Source organism: Nerophis lumbriciformis, linkage group LG10, assembly GCF_033978685.3.
Source record: "Nerophis lumbriciformis linkage group LG10, RoL_Nlum_v2.1, whole genome shotgun sequence".
Lineage (NCBI taxonomy): Eukaryota > Metazoa > Chordata > Actinopteri > Syngnathiformes > Syngnathidae > Nerophis > Nerophis lumbriciformis.
Genome location: NC_084557.2, coordinates 52,052,859 through 52,077,152, shown reverse-complemented (window position 1 = coordinate 52,077,152; position 24,294 = coordinate 52,052,859). Strand labels below are relative to the sequence as shown.

The window sequence follows — 24,294 nt, the reverse complement described above, 5'->3', positions numbered from 1 at the left end:
AAAATAGGTTATTTTAATATAAAATCCGGTGGCTGCAGGATTAGGTCTCTGCTTTTTGCAGATGATTTGGTCCTGATGGCTTCATCTGGCCAGGATCTTCAGCTCTCACTGGATCGGTTCGCAGCTGAGTGTGAAGCGACTGGGATGAGAATCAGCACCTCCAAGTCCGAGTCCATGGTTCTCGCCCGGAAAAGGGTGGAGTGCCATCTCCGGGTTGGGGAGGAGATCTTGCCCCAAGTGGAGGAGTTCAAGTACCTCGGAGTCTTGTTCACGAGTGAGGGAAGAGTGGATCGTGAGATCGACAGGCGGATCGGTGCGGCGTCTTCAGTAATGCGGACGCTGTATCGATCCGTTGTGGTGAAGAAGGAGCTGAGCCGGAAGGCAAAGCTCTCAATTTACCGGTCGATCTACGTTCCCATCCTCACCTATGGTCATGAGCTTTGGGTTATGACCGAAAGGACAAGATCACGGGTACAAGCGGCCGAAATGAGTTTCCTCCGCCGGGTGGCGGGGCTCTCCATTAGAGATAGGGTGAGAAGCTCTGTCATCCGGGGGGAGCTCAAAGTAAAGCCGCTGCTCCTCCACATTGAGAGGAGCCAGATGAGGTGGTTCGGGCATCTGGTCAGGATGCCACCCGAGCGCCTCCCTAAGGAGGTGTTTAGGGCATGTCCGACCGGTAGGAGGCCACGAGGAAGACCCAGGACACGTTGGGAAGACTATGTCTCCCGGCTGGCCTGGGAACGCCTCGGGATCCCCCGGGAGGAGCTGGACGAAGTGGCTGGGGAGAGGGAAGTCTGGGCTTCCCTGCTTAGGCTGCTGCCCCCGCGACCCGACCTCGGATAAGCGGAAGAAGATGGATGGAGGTTATTGTTAAGTGTTTATTGTGATTTAAGAGTTTTGTTTACATTGACTCATTGTTTTCCATGCCTGTTTTGATCATTGCATTCCTAGTGTGTGAATGTGAGTGTGAATGTTGTCTGTCTATCTGTGTTGGCCCTGTGATGAGGTGGCCACTTGTCCAGGGTGTACCCCACCTTCCGCCCGTTTGCAGCTGAGATAGGCTCCAGCACACCCCGCCACCCAGTAAGGGACAAGCGGTAGAAAATGGATGGATGGATTCCTTTCTGCCTTGATAGCTGAGGGCATTATAATCAGAGGAAGGCTTCATTTAACATTTATCATATTTTTCTCAGGTCATAAAACATATCAATAATTATCGATTTCGAACGATTTAAAAAAACTTATATCATGATACAGATGTTAGCCATATCGCTCAGCCCTACTTCATCCACATTATATCAACCGCCACAACTTTTACCTTGATGGCCTGACTCTTAAACTGAAATGAACCTTAAAAAGTAGGACTTCACACACAATAGTCAATATGTACACAACTGGAAACTACAGGAGTCTTGTGAATAATACAAAAACATTCCTCTCAAACTAGTTTATCATCTGGTCAGCTGAATCATGCCTCAAAAGTTTCTGCATTCTCAACTTAATCAATCAATCAATCAATGTTTATTTATATAGCCCTAAATCACAAGTGTCTCAAAGGGCTGCACAAGCCACAACCACATCCTCGGTACAAAGCCCACAAACTTAAAGTTAACAAGACTGCTCACACTCTTGACATAGTAATGTTTGTTTCTAAGTTGTGTTTTACTGTATTCTCAACTTAAAGTTAACAAGACTGCTCACACTCTTGACATAGTAATGTTTGTTTCTAAGTTGTGTTTTACTGCATTCTCAACTTAAAGTTAACAAGACTGCTCACACTCTTGACATAGTAATGTTTGTTTCTAAGTTGTGTTTTACTGTATTCTCAACTTAAAGTTAACAAGACTGCTCACACTCTTGACATAGTAATGTTTGTTTCTAAGTTGTGTTTTACTGTATTCTCAACTTAAAGTTAACAAGACTGCTCACACTCTTGACATAGTAATGTTTGTTTCTAAGTTGTGTTTTACTGTATTCTCAACTTAAAGTTAACAAGACTGCTCACACTCTTGACATAGTAATGTTTGTTTCTAAGTTGTGTTTTACTGTATTCTCAACTTAAAGTTAACAAGACTGCTCACACTCTTGACATAGTAATGTTTGTTTCTAAGTTGTGTTTTACTGTATTCTCAACTTAAAGTTAACAAGACTGCTCACACTCTTGACATAGTAATGTTTGTTTCTAAGTTGTGTTTTACTGTATTCTCAACTTAAAGTTAACAAGACTGCTCACACTCTTGACATAGTAATGTTTGTTTCTAAGTTGTGTTTTACTGTATTCTCAACTTAAAGTTAACAAGACTGCTCACACTCTTGACATAGTAATGTTTGTTTCTAAGTTGTGTTTTACTGTATTCTCAACTTAAAGTTAACAAGACTGCTCACACTCTTGACATAGTAATGTTTGTTTCTAAGTTGTGTTTTACTGTATTCTCAACTTAAAGTTAACAAGACTGCTCACACTCTTGACATAGTAATGTTTGTTTCTAAGTTGTGTTTTACTGTATTCTCAACTTAAAGTTAACAAGACTGCTCACACTCTTGACATAGTAATGTTTGTTTCTAAGTTGTGTTTTACTGTATTCTCAACTTAAAGTTAACAAGACTGCTCACACTCTTGACATAGTAATGTTTGTTTCTAAGTTGTGTTTTACTGTATTCTCAACTTAAAGTTAACAAGACTGCTCACACTCTTGACATAGTAATGTTTGTTTCTAAGTTGTGTTTTACTGTATTCTCAACTTAAAGTTAACAAGACTGCTCACACTCTTGACATAGTAATGTTTGTTTCTAAGTTGTGTTTTACTGTATTCTCAACTTAAAGTTAACAAGACTGCTCACACTCTTGACATAGTAATGTTTGTTTCTAAGTTGTGTTTTACTGTATTCTCAACTTAAAGTTAACAAGACTGCTCACACTCTTGACATAGTAATGTTTGTTTCTAAGTTGTGTTTTACTGTATTCTCAACTTAAAGTTAACAAGACTGCTCACACTCTTGACATAGTAATGTTTGTTTCTAAGTTGTGTTTTACTGTATTCTCAACTTAAAGTTAACAAGACTGCTCACACTCTTGACATAGTAATGTTTGTTTCTAAGTTGTGTTTTACTGTATTCTCAACTTAAAGTTAACAAGACTGCTCACACTCTTGACATAGTAATGTTTGTTTCTAAGTTGTGTTTTACTGTATTCTCAACTTAAAGTTAACAAGACTGCTCACACTCTTGACATAGTAATGTTTGTTTCTAAGTTGTGTTTTACTGTATTCTCAACTTAAAGTTAACAAGACTGCTCACACTCTTGACATAGTAATGTTTGTTTCTAAGTTGTGTTTTACTGTATTCTCAACTTAAAGTTAACAAGACTGCTCACACTCTTGACATAGTAATGTTTGTTTCTAAGTTGTGTTTTACTGTATTCTCAACTTAAAGTTAACAAGACTGCTCACACTCTTGACATAGTAATGTTTGTTTCTAAGTTGTGTTTTACTGTATTCTCAACTTAAAGTTAACAAGACTGCTCACACTCTTGACATAGTAATGTTTGTTTCTAAGTTGTGTTTTACTGTATTCTCAACTTAAAGTTAACAAGACTGCTCACACTCTTGACATAGTAATGTTTGTTTCTAAGTTGTGTTTTACTGTATTCTCAACTTAAAGTTAACAAGACTGCTCACACTCTTGACATAGTAATGTTTGTTTCTAAGTTGTGTTTTACTGTATTCTCAACTTAAAGTTAACAAGACTGCTCACACTCTTGACATAGTAATGTTTGTTTCTAAGTTGTGTTTTACTGTATTCTCAACTTAAAGTTAACAAGACTGCTCACACTCTTGACATAGTAATGTTTGTTTCTAAGTTGTGTTTTACTGTATTCTCAACTTAAAGTTAACAAGACTGCTCACACTCTTGACATAGTAATGTTTGTTTCTAAGTTGTGTTTTACTGTATTCTCAACTTAAAGTTAACAAGACTGCTCACACTCTTGACATAGTAATGTTTGTTTCTAAGTTGTGTTTTACTGTATTCTCAACTTAAAGTTAACAAGACTGCTCACACTCTTGACATAGTAATGTTTGTTTCTAAGTTGTGTTTTACTGTATTCTCAACTTAAAGTTAACAAGACTGCTCACACTCTTGACATAGTAATGTTTGTTTCTAAGTTGTGTTTTACTGTATTCTCAACTTAAAGTTAACAAGACTGCTCACATTCTTGACATAGTAATGTTTGTTTCTAAGTTGTGTTTTACTGTATTCTCAACTTAAAGTTAACAAGACTGCTCACATTCTTGACATAGTAATGTTTGTTTCTAAGTTGTGTTTTACTGTATTCTCAACTTAAAGTTAACAAGACTGCTCACACTCTTGACATAGTAATGTTTGTTTCTAAGTTGTGTTTTACTGTATTCTCAACTTAAAGTTAACAAGACTGCTCACACTCTTGACATAGTAATGTTTGTTTCTAAGTTGTGTTTTACTGTATTCTCAACTTAAAGTTAACAAGACTGCTCACATTCTTGACATAGTAATGTTTGTTTCTAAGTTGTGTTTTACTGTATTCTCAACTTAAAGTTAACAAGACTGCTCACATTCTTGACATAGTAATGTTTGTTTCTAAGTTGTGTTTTACTGTATTCTCAACTTAAAGTTAACAAGACTGCTCACAGTCTTGACATAGTAATGTTTGTTTCTAAGTTGTGTTTTACTGTATTCTCAACTTAAAGTTAACAAGACTGCTCACACTCTTGACATAGTAATGTTTGTTTCTAAGTTGTGTTTTACTGTATTCTCAACTTAAAGTTAACAAGACTGCTCACACTCTTGACATAGTAATGTTTGTTTCTAAGTTGTGTTTTACTGTATTCTCAACTTAAAGTTAACAAGACTGCTCACATTCTTGACATAGTAATGTTTGTTTCTAAGTTGTGTTTTACTGTATTCTCAACTTAAAGTTAACAAGACTGCTCACACTCTTGACATAGTAATGTTTGTTTCTAAGTTGTGTTTTACTGTATTCTCAACTTAAAGTTAACAAGACTGCTCACACTCTTGACATAGTAATGTTTGTTTCTAAGTTGTGTTTTACTGTATTCTCAACTTAAAGTTAACAAGACTGCTCACATTCTTGACATAGTAATGTTTGTTTCTAAGTTGTGTTTTACTGTATTCTCAACTTAAAGTTAACAAGACTGCTCACATTCTTGACATAGTAATGTTTGTTTCTAAGTTGTGTTTTACTGCATTCTCAACTTAAAGTTAACAAGACTGCTCACACTCTTGACATAGTAATGTTTGTTTCTAAGTTGTGTTTTACTGTATTCTCAACTTAAAGTTAACAAGACTGCTCACATTCTTGACATAGTAATGTTTGTTTCTAAGTTGTGTTTTACTGTATTCTCAACTTAAAGTTAACAAGACTGCTCACACTCTTGACATAGTAATGTTTGTTTCTAAGTTGTGTTTTACTGTATTCTCAACTTAAAGTTAACAAGACTGCTCACATTCTTGACATAGTAATGTTTGTTTCTAAGTTGTGTTTTACTGTATTCTCAACTTAAAGTTAACAAGACTGCTCACACTCTTGACATAGTAATGTTTGTTTCTAAGTTGTGTTTTACTGTATTCTCAACTTAAAGTTAACAAGACTGCTCACATTCTTGACATAGTAATGTTTGTTTCTAAGTTGTGTTTTACTGTATTCTCAACTTAAAGTTAACAAGACTGCTCACACTCTTGACATAGTAATGTTTGTTTCTAAGTTGTGTTTTACTGTATTCTCAACTTAAAGTTAACAAGACTGCTCACACTCTTGACATAGTAATGTTTGTTTCTAAGTTGTGTTTTACTGTATTCTCAACTTAAAGTTAACAAGACTGCTCACACTCTTGACATAGTAATGTTTGTTTCTAAGTTGTGTTTTACTGTATTCTCAACTTAAAGTTAACAAGACTGCTCACACTCTTGACATAGTAATGTTTGTTTCTAAGTTGTGTTTTACTGTATTCTCAACTTAAAGTTAACAAGACTGCTCACACTCTTGACATAGTAATGTTTGTTTCTAAGTTGTGTTTTACTGTATTCTCAACTTAAAGTTAACAAGACTGCTCACACTCTTGACATAGTAATGTTTGTTTCTAAGTTGTGTTTTACTGTATTCTCAACTTAAAGTTAACAAGACTGCTCACATTCTTGACATAGTAATGTTTGTTTCTAAGTTGTGTTTTACTGTATTCTCAACTTAAAGTTAACAAGACTGCTCACAGTCTTGACATAGTAATGTTTGTTTCTAAGTTGTGTTTTACTGCATTCTCAACTTAAAGTTAACAAGACTGCTCACACTCTTGACATAGTAATGTTTGTTTCTAAGTTGTGTTTTACTGTATTCTCAACTTAAAGTTAACAAGACTGCTCACACTCTTGACATAGTAATGTTTGTTTCTAAGTTGTGTTTTACTGTATTCTCAACTTAAAGTTAACAAGACTGCTCACACTCTTGACATAGTAATGTTTGTTTCTAAGTTGTGTTTTACTGTATTCTCAACTTAAAGTTAACAAGACTGCTCACACTCTTGACATAGTAATGTTTGTTTCTAAGTTGTGTTTTACTGTATTCTCAACTTAAAGTTAACAAGACTGCTCACACTCTTGACATAGTAATGTTTGTTTCTAAGTTGTGTTTTACTGTATTCTCAACTTAAAGTTAACAAGACTGCTCACACTCTTGACATAGTAATGTTTGTTTCTAAGTTGTGTTTTACTGTATTCTCAACTTAAAGTTAACAAGACTGCTCACACTCTTGACATAGTAATGTTTGTTTCTAAGTTGTGTTTTACTGTATTCTCAACTTAAAGTTAACAAGACTGCTCACACTCTTGACATAGTAATGTTTGTTTCTAAGTTGTGTTTTACTGTATTCTCAACTTAAAGTTAACAAGACTGCTCACACTCTTGACATAGTAATGTTTGTTTCTAAGTTGTGTTTTACTGTATTCTCAACTTAAAGTTAACAAGACTGCTCACATTCTTGACATAGTAATGTTTGTTTCTAAGTTGTGTTTTACTGCATTCTCAACTTAAAGTTAAGAAGACTGCTCACACTCTTGACATAGTAATGTTTGTTTCTAAGTTGTGTTTTACTGTATTCTCAACTTAAAGTTAACAAGACTGCTCACATTCTTGACATAGTAATGTTTGTTTCTAAGTTGTGTTTTACTGCATTCTCAACTTAAAGTTAACATGACTGCTCACACTCTTGACATAGTAATGTTTGTTTCTAAGTTGTGTTTTACTGTATTCTCAACTTAAAGTTAACAAGACTGCTCACACTCTTGACATAGTAATGTTTGTTTCTAAGTTGTGTTTTACTGCATTCTCAACTTAAAGTTAACAAGACTGCTCACATTCTTGACATAGTAATGTTTGTTTCTAAGTTGTGTTTTACTGCATTCTCAACTTAAAGTTAACAAGACTGCTCACACTCTTGACATAGTAATGTTTGTTTCTAAGTTGTGTTTTACTGTATTCTCAACTTAAAGTTAACAAGACTGCTCACACTCTTGACATAGTAATGTTTGTTTCTAAGTTGTGTTTTACTGCATTCTCAACTTAAAGTTAACAAGACTGCTCACATTCTTGACATAGTAATGTTTGTTTCTAAGTTGTGTTTTACTGCATTCTCAACTTAAAGTTAACAAGACTGCTCACACTCTTGACATAGTAATGTTTGTTTCTAAGTTGTGTTTTACTGTATTCTCAACTTAAAGTTAACAAGACTGCTCACACTCTTGACATAGTAATGTTTGTTTCTAAGTTGTGTTTTACTGTATTCTCAACTTAAAGTTAACAAGACTGCTCACACTCTTGACATAGTAATGTTTGTTTCTAAGTTGTGTTTTACTGTATTCTCAACTTAAAGTTAACAAGACTGCTCACATTCTTGACATAGTAATGTTTGTTTCTAAGTTGTGTTTTACTGTAGCGACTAACAGGAAGTCAGAACATCTGAAGCCGCAAACACACACAGCTTTAACTTACAGTCTGTAGACGTCAACATCGATGGCTTGCCTGCTGATGGCATCATAAAACATATAATAAAACGCATCCTTTTACCTTTATGCCAGGTGTTCACATATTCTGATGTAAAACACCTTAAATCCACACCTTCTAGTTTTGGCGCTGCCAGTGAGACGTTCAACTTGAACTTTCTTCATCCCAGAAAGAAAAGCATCTGATTGGCCCGTCTTCGTCATTAACTCCCACCCTTTAAATAATAAAGAATTGTGATTGGATATATTTTGAACTAGTCCCACCCATTTGAATGACGATGATAAATATGATTGGATGTTGTTTCTGACAACTTTTAGTCTCCTATTGGTCAACACTGCTTCAGTGAGGGCTGAGAGGAGGGGGGTGTGGTCTGTGTGCGTCTGTGTGCGTCTGTGTGCGCGGACTAGCGGAGCCTGAAGCAGGGGGCGGACCCAAAAGAGGTAATATGAGTGTTGTAGCGTGTCCCTTTTTCTGCGGATTTATCTGCTATTGCAGATAATGTTGTCAGCTTGTAATTTATACGTTTTGTGGGTATATTAAAATGTACTTTCTCAACTTAACACATTTTGATTTGAGAGGGAAATACATTTATTTGAGGGGGCTCTGGTCTTTCTTGTCCCTACGTCACAGGTGTCAACTCAAGGCTCGGGGGCCAGTTTTGGCCCGCGACATCATGTTATCTGGCCCGCAAACACCTGGGAATGATATGTGTTAATAAAATACTTCATATTTTCTCACTAAATGTAATACTTTTTTTTTTATTTTGACAGAAAAATATATACCGTATTTTCCGCACCATAAGCCGCCCTGGGTTATAAGCCGCGCCTTCAATGAACGGCATATTTCAAAACTTTGTCCACCTATAAGCCGCCCCGTGTTATAAGCCGCATCTAACTGCGCTAAAGGGAATGTCAAAAAAACAGTCAGATAGGTCAGTCAAACTTTAATAATATATTAAAAACCAGCGTGATGTGGGCGCGCATGGAGTCGTATATCAACATGGACGGAGCTGCGTGAAAAAAGCCACCCGGCCTCTTCGCGTAAACTTCCCTTAACCACTCGCTCATCTTTTCTTCATCCATCCATCCCTTCGAGTTAGCTTTTATGATGACGCCGGCTGGAAAGGTCTCTTTTGGCAAGGTCTTCCTTTTGAATATCACCATGGGTGGAAGTTTCTGGCCATTAGCATGGCAAGCTAGAACCACAGTGAAGGATGACTTCTCATTCCCTGTGGTGCGAATATTCACCGTACGTGCTCCCGTTGTATCCACAGTGCGGTTCACAGGAATATCAAAAGTCAGTGGAACCTCGTCCATGTTGATAATGTTCTCTGGCCGGATCTTTTTTTCAGCTATCTTGTTTTTACAATATGCACGGAAAGTAGCCAGCTTTTCTTGAAAGTCTTTAGGCAGTTGCTGTGAAATAGTAGTCCGTGTGCGGATGGAGAGATTGCGTCTTTTCATGAACCGGAAACCTGTCGCTTAGTAGGAGCCATTTTGTGGTCTTTACAGATGTAAACACACAAAGGAAATGAAACGTAATATCCGCGCGCCTCTTCTTCTTCTACGGGGGCGGGTGGTTGCTTACAGTAGAAGAAGAAGCGCTTCCTGTTCTATGGGGGCGGGTGCTTACCTTGGCGGTTGCTTGCCGTAGAAGAAGAAGCACTTCCTCTTCTACGGGGAAAAAAGATGGCGGCTGTTTACCGTAGTTGCGAGACCTAAACTTTATGAAAATGAATCTTAATATTAATCCATATATAAAGCGCACCGGGTTATAAGCCGCACTGTCAGCTTTTGAGTAAATTTGTGGTTTTTAGGTGCGGCTAATAGTGCGGAAAATACGGTATGTACTTCTTGATATTGCATGCCTTTTAAACTTCAATAGTATCCAATATTGCAACCAATATTACAGTATACTATCATACTTTCTGTCTTAATAAAGATAAATTAAAATACTTAACTTTACAGCAAACTACCCATGAAATTAATAGAAATTACAATAAATAACTTGAAATAAAAACTACCAGTTTTTTCCGTAAAAATTCTGTTGATTAAACTGCCACTTTTTGACTGTAAAATCTACGGTTGCTGTTTTTAACGGTGTATTACTGTAAATGGAAAGACGGTACATTTGTTTTTACGGTAGAAAAACTGGCAGCTAAGTTGCCAGAATAAAAAAAAAAAACTTGTACTGTTTTTCAATGAACAATATAATGTTGTAAATTTAACACCACAATTCTGGCACCGAAGCTGCCAGCTTTTTTCGTAACGCCCCTCTTCCCAAAAAAATAGTGGTAATGTTTTTCCATTTATTGTAAAATGTTGTAAACAACACAAAAAAATATACTATATTTTACAGTAACATTTTGTAAATGTTAAGGTTTGACTGTAAAATGGACAGTCTACTTAAAACAATTGATATAATTAATAATGAAATCCAGAGGCAAATTCATGCATTATTGTCTGTTACAAGCGGCCCTCTGAAGGCAGCCATAACTGCTATGTGGCCCACTTTGACATCCCTGGCCTACGTAGCTATTCTGTCAGCATCCATCCATTCATCTTCTTCCGCTTATCCGAGGTCGGGTCGCGGGGGCAGCAGTCTAAGCAGGGAAGCCCAGACTTCCCTCTCCCCAGCCACTTCATCCAGCTCCTCCCGGGGGACCCCGAGGCGTTCCCAGGCCAGCCGGGAGACATAGTCTTCCCAACGTGTCCTGGGTCTTCCCCGCGGCCTCCTACCGGTCGGACGTGCCCTAAACACCTCCCTAGGGAGGCGTTCGGGTGGCATCCTGACCAGATGCCCGAACCACCTCATCTGGCTCCTCTCGATGTGGAGGAGCAGCGGCTTTACTTTGAGCTCCTCCCGGATGGCAGAGCTTCTCACCCTATCTCTAAGGGAGAGCCCCGCTACCCGGCGGAGGAAACTCATTTCGGCCGCTTGTACCCGTGATCTTGTCCTTTCGGTCATAACCCAAAGCTCATGACCATAGGTGAGGATGGGAACGTAGATCGACCGGTAAATTGAGAGCTTTGCCTTCCGGCTCAGCTCCTTCTTCACCACAACGGATCGATACAGCGTCCGCATTACTGAAGACGCCGCACCGATCCGCCTGTCGATCTCACGATTCACTCTTCCCTCACTCGTGAACAAGACTCCGAGGTACTTGAACTCCTCCACTTGGGGCAAGATCTCCTCCCCAACCCGGAGATGGCACTCCACCCTTTTCCGGGCGAGAACCATGGACTCGGACTTGGAGGTGCTGATTCTCATCCCAGTCGCTTAACACTCGGCTGCGAACCGATCCAGTGAGAGCTGAATATCCTGGCCAGATGAAGCCATCAGGACCACATCATCTGCAAAAAGCAGAGACCTAATCCTGCAGCCACCAAACCAGATCCCCTCAACGCCTTGACTGCGCCTAGAAATTCTGTCCATAAAAGTTATGAACAGAATGGGTGACAAAGGGCAGCCTTGGCGGAGTCCAACCCTCACTGGAAACGTGTCCGACTTACTACCGGCAATGCGGACCAAGCTCTGGCACTGATCATACAGGGAGCGGATTGCCACAATCAGACAGTCCGATACCCCATACTCTCTGAGCACTCCCCACAGGACTTCCCAAGAGACACGGTCGAATGCCTTCTCCAAGTCCACAAAACACATGTAGACTGGTTGGGCAAACTCCCATGCACCCTCAAGGACCCTGCCGAGAGTATAGAGCTGGTCCACAGTTCCACGACCAGGACGAAAACCACACTGTTCCTCCTGAATCCGAGGTTCGACTATCCGGCGTAGCCTCCTCTCCAGTACACCTGAATAGACCTTACCGGGAAGGCTGAGGAGTGTGATCCCACGATAGCTAGAACACACCCTCCGGTTCCCCTTCTTAAAGAGAGGAACCACCACCCCGGTCTGCCAATCCAGTGGTACCGCCCCCGATGTCCACGCGATGCTGCAGAGTCTTGTCAACCAAGACAGCCCCACAGCATCCAGAGCCTTAAGGAACTCCGGGCGGATCTCATCTACCCCCGGAGCCTTGCCACCGAGGAGCTTTTTAACTACCTCAGCAACCTCAGCCCCAGAAATTTAATCTGTCAGCATGAACTGATTAAACAGTTCAGTTGCGATCGATTCAATAGCCTGAGAAGCTATATTTTGGGTATTAATTGGAGAGACATAAATGAGGGTAAGGCAAGGAAGGGTAGGCTAATATGAAAGAGGTGAGAAAGCAACGTTGAGAGGGAATCCTTCATGACATACAGCCTCTGCAAGCCAGTGAACATCTCCATGTGAACATCCTCTAACGTCCGAGCACCGGTCCAGTTGTCAAAATGTCTGAAAAGAAGCACACAAACGTCATCATCAGTTCATTGTCAGAGAGAATATTTACTTGACAACATCACAGAGTACATCTTTCTATGGCGGCCACACAAATGGATGTTATATGTTTGTTACTAGCGGCCGCTGATTTTGCATCCCCAAATGTTACTTTTTTTTTACTCTGTACAGCGGCCACACATTTCAAAACCTGCTCGATTTGAACTGTTTTGTGTTTTCTTCTATAATGTTTGTTTTCTTTTTACCGACACACCCCACTTTCAAATTAGGCACGTGTTCAATACCAACGGCTTTTTGACGACCGTGTCCTTAATGGTGATGCTCGTTAGCTAGCTACTATATGGACGTTTGCATACCAATCAATCAATCAATCAATGTTTATTTATATAGCCCTAAATCACAAGTGTCTCAAAGGGCTGCACAAGCCACAACGACATCCTCGGTACAAAGCCCACATAAGGGCAAGGAAAAACTCACCCCAGTGGGACGTCGATGTGAATGACTATGAGAAACCTTGGAGAGGACCGCATATGTGGGTAACCCCCCCCCCCCTCTAGGGGAGACCGAAAGCAATGGATGTCGAGTGGGTCTGACATAATATTGTGAGAGTCCAGTCCATAGTGGATCCAACATAATAGTAAGAGTCCAGTCCATAGTGGGGCCAGCAGGACCTGTGCCCCCCCCCCCCCCCTCCACAAGGAATAGGGGAGCAGAGGAGAAAAGAAAAGAAACGGCAGATCAACTGGTCTAACAGGGGGGCTATTTAAAGGTTAGAGTATACAAATGAGTTTTAAGATGGGACTTAAATGCTTCTACTGAGGTAGCATCTCTAATTGTTACCGGGAGGGCATTCCATAGTACTGGAGCCCCAATAGAAAACGCTCTATAGCTCGCAGACTTGTTTTGGGCTCTGGGAATCACTAATAAGCCGGAGTTCTTTGAACGCAGATTTCTTGCCGGGACATATGGTACAATGCAATCGACAAGATAGGACGGAGCTAGACCCTGTAGTATTTTATACATAAGTAGTAAAACCTTAAAGTCACATCTTAAGTGCACAGGAAGCCAGTGCAGGTGAGCCAGTATAGGCGTAATATGATCAAACTTTCTTGTTCTTGTCAAAAGTCTAGCAGCCGCATTTTGTACCAATTGTAGTCTTTTAATGCTAGACATAGGGAGACCCGAAAATAATACGTTACAGTAGTCGAGACGAGACGTAACGAACGCATGAATAATGATCTCAGCGTCGCTAGTGGATAAAATAGAACGAATTTTAGCGATATTGCGGAGATGAAAGAAGGCCGTTTTAGTAACACTCTTAATGTGTGACTCAAAGGAGAGAGTTGGGTCGAAGATAATACCCAGATTCTTTACTGAGTCGCCTTGTGTAATTGTTTGGTTGTCAAATGTTAAGGTGGTATTATTAAATAAATGTCGGTGTTTAGCAGGACCGATAATCAGCATTTCCGTTTTCTTGGCGTTGAGTTGCAAGAAGTTAACGGACATCCATTGTTTAATTTCATTAAGACACGCCTCCAGCTGACTACAATCCGGCGTGTTGGTCAGCTTTAGGGGCATGTAGAGTTGGCTGTCATCAGCATAACAATGAAAGCTAACACCGTATTTGCGTATGATGTCGCCTAGCGGCAGCATGTAAATACTAAAGAGTGCAGGGCCAAGAACCGAACCCTGAGGAACTCCGCACATTACCTTAACATAGTCCGAGGTCACATTATTATGGGAGACACACTGCATCCTGTCAGTAAGATAAGAGTTAAACCACGACAAAGCTAAGTCTGACATACCAATACGTGTTTTGATACGCTCTAATAAAATATTATGATCGACGGTATCATAATATACGCCAACTTTTCCCTCACTTCTCAATGAATCAGCGAGCAGCATATATATATATATATATAAATGTATATGCATATGTATATATATATATATATATGTATATATGTATATATATATATATATATATATATATATACATACACATATACATATATACATATATATATATATACACATACATATACATTTATATATATATATATATATATATATATACATACATATACATTTATATATATATATATTAATATATATATGTATGTACATATACTTGTATATATATATATATATATATATATATATATATATACATACATACTAGAGATGCGCGGATAGGCAATTATTTCATCCGCAACCGCATCAGAAAGTTGTCAACCATCCGCAATCCACCCGATCTAACATTTGATCAGAACTGCATCCGCCCGCACCCGCCCGTTGTTATATATCTAATATAGACGATGCAAGGCATTAGTGAGGTTATAAAGCTTTTGCCTGTTAAAGAAAGGAGACTGATCCAATGCATTGCAGACATTCGCGTGCCACGCTGTCACGACCCAGACGCACACCAGTGCGCAATCATATGGGAGCCGCGCTGAGCGCACCTCCAAGCGCGTCTCGCTGCCGGCGACGGCCGGGTATGGGCCCGACGCTCCAGCGCCATCCATTTTCAGGGCTAGTTGATTCGGCAGGTGGGTTGTTACACACTCCTTAGCGGGTTCCGACTTCCATGGCCACCGTCCTAGCTGCTGTCTATATCAACCAGGGTGAGCCCCACCCCTTTCGTGAGCGCACTGCGCGCGGAGTGACCCCTGTTACGAGCCCCCGGCCACGGGGGTGGCGGGCAGGTAAGCTGCTTACCTGCTGCGCGTGACGCCGGCCGCGGCGAAGGCGGACGAGGCGGGGTGTCGGTGCGATGGGCGCGGTGGTGACCCTGGACGTGCGTCGGGCCCTTCTCGCGGATCGCCTCAGCTACGGCTCCCGGTGGGGCCCTCTCGGGGGAAGGGGCCTCGGTCCCGGACCCCGGCGAGGCGTCCCTTCTCCGCTCCGTAAAAGTGTCCATCTCTTTTTTTTTTCTTCTTCTGTTGTGGCATATGCAGCAGGTGCCTGCTCGTTTTTCGTATGTGGGTAACAACATTTAACTATGTATTTATATTTCCCAATTGGTTTAACTGCCACCCGCCTGAATCTATTTAAAATCTCTTTTTTTTTTATTTCAACCGCCCGACCCGACCCGACCCGCGGATAAAATCTAATTTTTTTTTATTTCATCCGCCCGATCCGCGGATAATCCGCGGACTCCGCGGTTGTGCCCGCAAACCGCGCATCTCTAATACATACAAACCCTGTTTATATATATATATATATATATAATACATATATATATATATATATATATATATATATATATATATATATACTGTGTATATATATATATATATATATATACCAATGATTGTCTCTCACACACACAAGGTGTGGTGAGATTATCCTCTGCATTTCACCCATCACCCTCACCACCTGGGAGGTGATGGGAGCAGTGAGCAGCAGCGGTGGCTGCGCCTGGGAATCATTTTTGGTGATTTAACCCCTAATTCCAACCCTTGATGCTGAGTGCCAAGCAGGGAGGTAATGGCTCCCATTTTTATAGTCTTTGGTATGACTCGGCCGGGGTTTGAACTCAAAACAGTTATACAGTTCTGAAGTATGTGTACTTCTATATAAATATATGTGTAATGTAATTAAATAGGCATGTAAATAAATTTGATCACAAAATAACTACACTAACTTCAGTTGTCTCAGAGTGATCTGTGATCACGTTTACACGGCTGTTCTTACACCTAACCCAGCTAACCATACCCAGATCGTTGTGATTACATTAGCCTTTTGGGCAATTAACGTCAGAGGTGTGGACTCGAGTCACATGACTTGGACTCGAGTCAGACTCGAGTCATGAATTTGATGACTTTAGACTCGACTTGACAAAATGTAAAAAGACTTGCAACTCGACTTAGACTTTAACATCAATGACTTGTGACTTCACTTGGACTTGAGCCTTTTGAATTGACATGACTTGACATGACTTGCTACTTTCCCCAAAACCCAAAGATGAAAAAGTTATTCGGGAGCGCTCCGTATTTTTCATTGTGTACTTGTCTATCAGCGTTGCGTGTGTCAGCTGGTGTGGTCTCAGTACAACAGCCAATCAAATTAGATCTACTTTGTTTTCATCACACAGCATTCATCCAATCAAATTGCAGGACAATCAACGAAGAAGACATGTCCAAACCACACGCCAGTGAACAAAAAATGATACCTAAAATAATTTCGTTTGGGTATAAAAATTACGAGGTGGTCAACACAAAACGGTTTGCAGTATGCAACACATGCGGTTCGGAAATGACTGATGGAGAGGCAACAACTTCCAACTTCGTCCGGCATTTGAAGTTGCACAAAGAACGGTAAGTTTTGAATGTAAGATAACGTTTATTGGCTAAGTAACGTGACTTTTATTTGCTGTGTAGTTAAATCAGTGAGGCTGTAAACTCACTGCTAACGTTATAACGTTATTGCAAACACGGGAATCTGTTGCAGTTCACTACCTTATTCATACTTTTTGTTCAGTGATTTTTTTAAGCAGGGTTACGTTAGTCAATATATCACACGTAACGTTAGACGGCGGTCAGCAGCACCGCGTATTTTAGCCACCTAAAAAAAGACAAAAATAGTAAAATAAAGGTCAGTTAAAATGTATACTATATTATGAATATGTGTACCGTTTTAGCTAGCTTTCTGACATACTGTTGGTTGTTTACCTCAGTGGTCCGTGGATCGATTGGTATCGGGCCGCACAAGAAATAAAAATTTTTTTTTTCTTTTTTTAATTAAATCAACATAAAAAACACAAGATACACTTACAAGTAGTGCACCAACCCAAAACAACTCTATCCCCCCTTTTGTTCTGGGCATTGAACATGAAGACTCTTCCTTCACTGTTCCGAGTGGCCATGAGAGTCTTGGCAGTGCCTGCCTCCAGTGCTCCAGTGGAGCGAGTTTTCAGCCATGGTGGCATCATACTACGCCCCCATCGTGCACAAATGACTGACAGACTCTTGGCTAATTTGGTCTTTTGCAAATGCAATGCAGCATAGGGCCCTGACATATAAAAAGTACAACTTTTTTGTTATGTTCACGTATATGTCATGTTTTTTCAATGTTAACACTTTTGTACAAATAAGTACATTTGCACTTTATTTTTCAATGTGTTTGTTCTGTAAAGGAATGAGTTAATGTTTAAAATGACTGGTTAATAGTGCTATTATAAAGTGCAATGTCAGCACAATTTTCTTTCCTGCAATTTAAAATGCACTTGTTTTAATAAATAAATACAGCGTTTGAAAAGCATACACAATCTGTGTTAATATATTAGTCTGTGGTTAAAAGGACTTGAAAGGACTCGAAACTCAAAATGCAGGACTTAGGACTTGACTTGAGACTTTCCAGTCTTGACTTTGGACTTGACTCGGGGCTTGCCTGTCTTGACTCGGGACTTGACTCGGACTTGAGGGCAAAGACTTGGGACTTACTTGTGACTTGCAAAACAATGACTTGGTCCCACCTCTGATTAACGTTACCTAATAGGTGCATTTGGGTTGCTTTTTGCTTCCACATTGGTGCAAACGGAAAGCATTTCTTCAGTTACCAAAACGTTACATATTATGTTCTTTGAAAGTTACCGGATGGTCTGCGATAACGATGCTTTAAGTCTGCATTTTAATTGCATACCAAAATGAAGAGGGAGGTTCGCCAAACATGTCAAAATATAGTACAAACTGCGATAAAGACATATTTTCGAGGGTAATCGTCATTACGCCGTTATATGGATGCGCGCGCACACGCACACACAACTACACACAATACAACACTTTTTTTTTGCCACACAGCAGAGCGTTGATTGAAACATGACAACAATCTTTTGTGCCAAATGAACACATCAGTTTGCATTTTTTAAAGCAAGCTACAACAGACAACAACACATAACTTCAACTTCTTCACTTTAAACAATCCCCTACATCAGACAGTATGAAGTACAAACAATAAAACATTGAATATCAGGAGTATGGGAAAGTTCGACTCCTACCTTGTTTTTTCCCCTGATGATTTCTTCAAAGTTTTATAATCAATCAGTGTGTCAAAATGTGTCAAATATGGGGAAGTGTGGAGAGAGTGTTTTGCATTTATTACCCATCATGCACTCTAATTGATTTATATATGTGTAATTTTAAATGATATGTATGTGTTTTATAATGTCCACAAAGTTCAATCTAATAAGGCTGGTTTTCAGAGACACTCAGAAAGCAGTTTGAACTTGAGCTGTGAAGCAACATTTTTACTAATAATAATAATAATAATAATAATACCTGGGATTTATATAGCGCTTTTCTAAGTACCCAAAGTCGCTTTTACATGTAGAACCCATCATTCATTCACACCTGGTGGTGGTAAGCTACTTTCATAGCCACAGCTGCCCTGGGGTAGACTGACGGAAGCGTGGCTGCAATTTGCGCCAACGGCCCCTCCGACCAGGGCCGGCCCGTGGCATAGGCCGTATAGGCAAATGCTAAGGGCGCCGTCCATCAGGGGGCGCCACGCCAGTGCCACAAATGTTGGAGAAAAAAAAAAAAAAAAAAGAAGTTGGTACTATTATTTCTAAATACAAAAAATAATCCCACGTTAATTAAAATGCAAAGTAAAGCCTATTTAATAGAAATATTATTTGTTACAACATTGCGCCCCCTCCCTTCCCGTATCATGACTCTTTTTGGACGTCACCACATCAAAAAATCAACACAAGATGCCAAAACTGTCAGGTGCCCAGGGAAGAAAAAAGAGAAAAGAAGAGGAGTAGAAACGAGAAAAGACAGAGTTAGCAGGTAGGTAACGTTAGCCTACATGAAATTATTTGTCTGTTACAGAATGTGATAGTAACCTGGCTTTTTAGCATTAAGCTAATGTTACATGATTCGGCAATTGCTAATCAATAAATAGCTAGTTCTGTTTTAACGTCGGGTTAATATTGTGGAGGGGGCTAAATTGTTATGGAAAATAATAATGTAATGTTAGGTAATTACAGTACTCCCACCTTACATTCCTCAGGGACATTTCTTTCTTTCTTTAGTTTATTTGGAACATGAACACACTTACATCATAATACATCACACAATTTCATATCATTTCACTTTACATCATGCCCGAAAAGGAGTAGGAAGAAGCAAAGCTTATTTAATCCTACCCCTTTCCCACTTCAAAGCGTTTACAAATATATAGAATCATTTACTGACCTTTTTATATAATAAAATAACATCTATGAATTAGTATACAACAGTTTTGTAATATGCAATTAATTAATTAATTCAGTCATTATTAACATACTGAGATGAAGAATATCTTATTTTCAATAAGGTTGAAAGTATTTCTCATAATTCTTCTTCTTTGTACTCTGTAAGCACTATTATTTTGAACAACCTCTTAAACTGGATCATATCAGTACAATTTTTAACTTCTTTACTTAATCCATTCCATAATTTAATTCCACATACTGATATGCTAAAAGTTCTAAGTGTTGTACGTGCATATAAATGTTTGTATTAGATCTTTTAAGCAGGTGTTTTTTGTTTACATTGTTATTGCCTTCTGGTTAGCTAATGTTTGCCCTGCAGGTAATCGTCACTTTTCCACCCCTTTATATATTAGGTATAGTTGTAAGTAAAAAAAAAAAGGTCAAAGACAAAGCTATTCGGGTTCTTGTGAGTATATACACTTCACTGCCGATGTGGGGGGGCGCCACCTAAAATCTTGCCTAGGGCGCCAGATTGGTTAGGGCCGGGCCTGCCTCCGACCACCACCTATCATTCATCATTCAATTCACCGGTGTGAGTGACACCGGGGGCAAAGGGTGAAGTGTCCCGCCCAAGGACACAACGGCAGCGATTTTTGGATGGTAAGAGGTGGGGAGCGAACTTGCAACCCTCAGGTTTCTGGCACGGTTGCTCTACCCACTACGCCATGCCGCCCCTAAAGCACCACCTTTACATGTTATGTCGACCACAGGAAAGTGTTGTATTGGTATCTGTTTTAGTGTATTTGGTAGGGGTGTAACGGTACACAAAAATTTCGGTTCGGTACGTACCTCGGTTTAGAGGTCACGGTTCGGTTCATTTTCGGTACAGTAAGAAAACAACAAAATATAAATGTGTTGGTTATTTATTTACCAAATTTGTAAACAATGGCTTTATCCTTTTAACATTGAGAACACTATAATAATTCTTAATCAACATTAAACTGCCTCAAGTTGTTGCTCAGATTAAATACAATGACAAAACTTTTCTTCTACATATAAAAAGTGCAACATTAAACAGTTTCAAGTCAACTCATCATGCTTCATTTATTACAGCATTTGGGAAGCCTGCAGTTGATTTTTATGATGTAAATGTTAAATGTTTATCAACATGTGATAGCAGGGACCCTGCCATTCTAAACTAGGCTGCTGCATTACTAATGATTCATGCAACTATAGATGAAAAACCGCTACCGCTCAGTGTGTAACCAATCAGATGGTTGTGTGGGTGGGACAATGCTGGGTGTGTGTAGAGGACTGACAGAGGCAGAAGGAAGCAGAGGCGGCTACTTAATATGTTCGTGTGGAAACTCGTTCGGTACACCTCCGCACCGAACCGAAACCCCCGTACCGAAACGGTTCAATACAAATACACGTACCGTTACACCCCTAGTATTTGGGATCTGCATAAGTCCTGAATATTTTTAATCAAACCATGGAGGCATTGCGGAAATATTTATAAAACAATCTTGACTTCCTTTGCTCAGCTTGTGACATTTTTTCAATAGGTGGCGTCAGCCGTTTTGTGGGCGGTCTTATTTACGTGGCTCACCTTCGGCAGCGTCTTTTCTCCGTCATTTTTGTTGTAGCGGTGTAGCGTGCAAGGACGGGAGTGGAACAAGTGTCAAAAGATGGAGCTGACTGTTTTAATGACATTCACACTTTATAATTTTCAGGACTTATGCAGATCCCAAAATACAGATCAGCAGGTACCAGAAGGTAAGAAAAGTTGGTTTTGCATAACATTGTGAAACAAAACGCCAGATAATATGTCTTACCTTATACACACACCATAATAATACTCCTATGTTGAAGCACAGTACCGTATTTTCCGCACTATTAGCCGCACCTAAAAACCACAAATTTACTCAAAAGCTGACAGTGCGGCTTTTAACCCGGTGCGCTTTATATATGGATTAATATTAAGATTCATTTTCATAAAGTTCGGTCTCGCAACTACGGTAAACAGCCGCCATCTTTTTTCCCCGTAGAAGAGGAAGTGCTTCTTCTTCTACGCAAGCAACCGCCAAGGTAAGCACCCGCCCCCATAGAACAGGAAGCGCTTCTTCTTCTACTGTAAGCAACCACCCGGCCGCGTAGAAGAAGAAAAAGCGCGCGGATATTACGTTTCATTTCCTTTGTGTGTTTACATCTGTAAAGACCACAAAATGGCTCCTACTAAGCGACAGGGATCCGCTTCATGAAAAGACGCAATCTCTCCATCCGCACACGGATTACTATTTCACAGCAACTGCCTAAAGACTTTCAAGAAAAGCTGGCTACTTTCCGTGCATATTGTAAAAACAAGATAGCTGAAAAAAAGATCCGGCCAGAGAACATTATCAACATGGACGAGGTTCCACTGACTTTTGATATTCCTGTGAACCGCACTGTGGATACAACGGGAGCACGTACGGTGAATATTCGCACCACAGGGAATGAGAAGTCATCCTTCACTGTGGTTCTAGCTTGCCATGCTAATGGCCAGAAACTTCCACCCATGGTGATATTCAAAAGGAAGACCTTGCCAAAAGAGACCTTTCCAGCCGGCGTCATCATAAAAGCTAACTCGAAGGGATGGATGAAGAAAAGATGAGCGAGTGGTTAAGGTAAGTTTAAGTTTACGCGAAGAGGCCGGGTGGCTTTTTTCACGCAGCTCTGTCCATGTTGATATACGACTCCATGCGCGCCCACATCACGCTGGTTTTAATATATTATTAAAGTTTGACTGACCTATTTGACTGTTTTTTTGACATTCCTTTAGCGCAGTTAGATGCGGCTTACAACACGGGGCGTCTTATAGGTGGACAAAGTTTTGAAATATGCCGTTCATTGAAGGCGCGGCTTATAACCCAGGGCGCCTTATGGTGCGGAAAATACAGTACATAGATTTTTGAGCGCCTTGTGTAATGTTCTATATTTTCAATGGAACATATACAATTTTGGTGTTGTTTATATTGCAGTCTACACTATCTCTTATGTGTGACTGCCATCTACCGGTCACACTTATCATTTCGCCATGTACCAAATAAAATAGCTTTGAGGTCGGTAAGCACAACCAAAATAATTCTGTACATTAGGCGCACCGGGTTATAAGGCGCACTGTCGAGTTTTGAGAAAATGAAAGGGTTAGTCTGAAAAATACAGTATATCTGTCATTAAACACCATATGGAAATGCTAAAAACTACAACATGGATGATGGGTAAAAGACGTAGTCGTAGTGGAGGCACATAAACTAACTGCCCACAAAATGGCGCACCCTGAAGAGACTGTCAGAAAGTGGCTAGAAGATGGTCTGTAAAACATCATCTATGCAACATTTTGAGCAAAATAACATGACATTACATGTAAACCGCACAAAGGGGTTTTAAATGGGTCATACTATGATTTTTGTCTACGTAAAAGATTGTTTTCTCGCCATGGTTTGATTTACAATTTTCGGGATTTATGCAGATCCCAAATACACAAAAGTAGAAAAAGTTTGTTCTGCACAATAAGTTCCCTTTAAATATAAAAAAAATGAGCCCTTTAAATAACTTACAACAAAGGCCAAATGTTGTTGTTGTTTGTGTCACACCCAAAGGAATGAACAATTAGAGAGAAATATGCTGAAAAAACACATGTGACTTACATGGAAGTGATGTTCTGGAATAGCTTTTGGAGGCTCTCAGTGTCGTTGTCAAAGCTCTCAGTGCCCTGGAAGGGCCACAGGGTGCTTTCTGCCATATTGCAGTAGATGTCGCTGGGTGAGCACACGCAGGTGGGTGAACATTCCAATAATGAGCTGTGGTTGTGGGGAAATAAGACGCTCAGCACAAAGAAAAGCCTCCAAATGTTTGGTAAGAGACAGACATGGAATGATAAGAAATCTCCAAATCCACACATCTTTAACGATTCGTCCTCTTTGATGAAAACAAAACTGTCAGAGTACATCCACGCCCGCTTGATTGAAGAAGAGTCTGACCAGTGTCCTTACTTATCAGGCTTTCTCTCTCTCCCCCTCTCTCTCTCCCCCCCCCCCTCTCTCTCTCTCTCTCTCTCTCTCAGAGGAAAATGAAAACTCAATTTAAAAAAATGCTGTATCAGGGGGACGTAGTCAGATCTTTATCACAATTTACTATTGATCAATATTTATTAACAATTGCTGGGCTGAAATGCATCCCACTCTATTTCCTAAATGACATTGTAAGTCAGAATCACAGACAACACATACTATATATATATATATATATATATATATATATATATATATATATATATATATATATATATATATGTATGTGTGGGGAAAAAAATCACAAGACTATTTCATCTCTACAGGCCTGTTTCATGAGGGGGGGTACCCTCAATCGTCAGGAGATTATTTAAAAAAAAAAAAAAAAATCTCCTGACGATTGAGGGTACCCCCCCTCATGAAACAGGCCTGTAGAGATGAAATAGTCTTGTGATTTTTTTTCCCCACACATACATATATTGCGCTCTACTACGGTATCGAGCACTATTTTTTGGATAACCTTATTAAGACATATATATATATATATATATATATATATATATATATATATATATATATATATATATATATATATATATATATATATATATATATATATATATAGGCCTGATCTAAGAAAGACATCATTTTGTTCATAG

At 39.6% G+C, this 24,294-nt stretch overlaps 1 protein-coding gene across 4 annotated transcripts in view; it reads right to left on the bottom strand.

The window, feature by feature from the left end:
* The window catches only part of LOC133612219 (NT-3 growth factor receptor-like), a 127,957-nt gene extending 104,417 nt beyond the window's left edge, over positions 1-23,540 (bottom strand). Inside the window, exons 1-2 of one of the 4 annotated variants that reach the window (XM_061969439.1) lie at positions 23,273-23,540; positions 12,308-12,382 (exon numbers count right to left, since the gene is read on the bottom strand). In XM_061969439.1, coding sequence (XP_061825423.1) covers positions 12,308-12,382; positions 23,273-23,526 — 329 coding nt within the window. In that variant the 5' untranslated portion in view covers positions 23,527-23,540. Of the gene's footprint in view, positions 1-8,035; positions 8,231-12,307; positions 12,383-23,272 lie in introns of those variants that run through there. The other 3 variants (XM_061969438.1, XM_061969437.1, XM_061969436.1) reach the window with 3 other exon arrangements.
* Between the last annotated feature and the right edge of the window lie 754 nt (positions 23,541-24,294).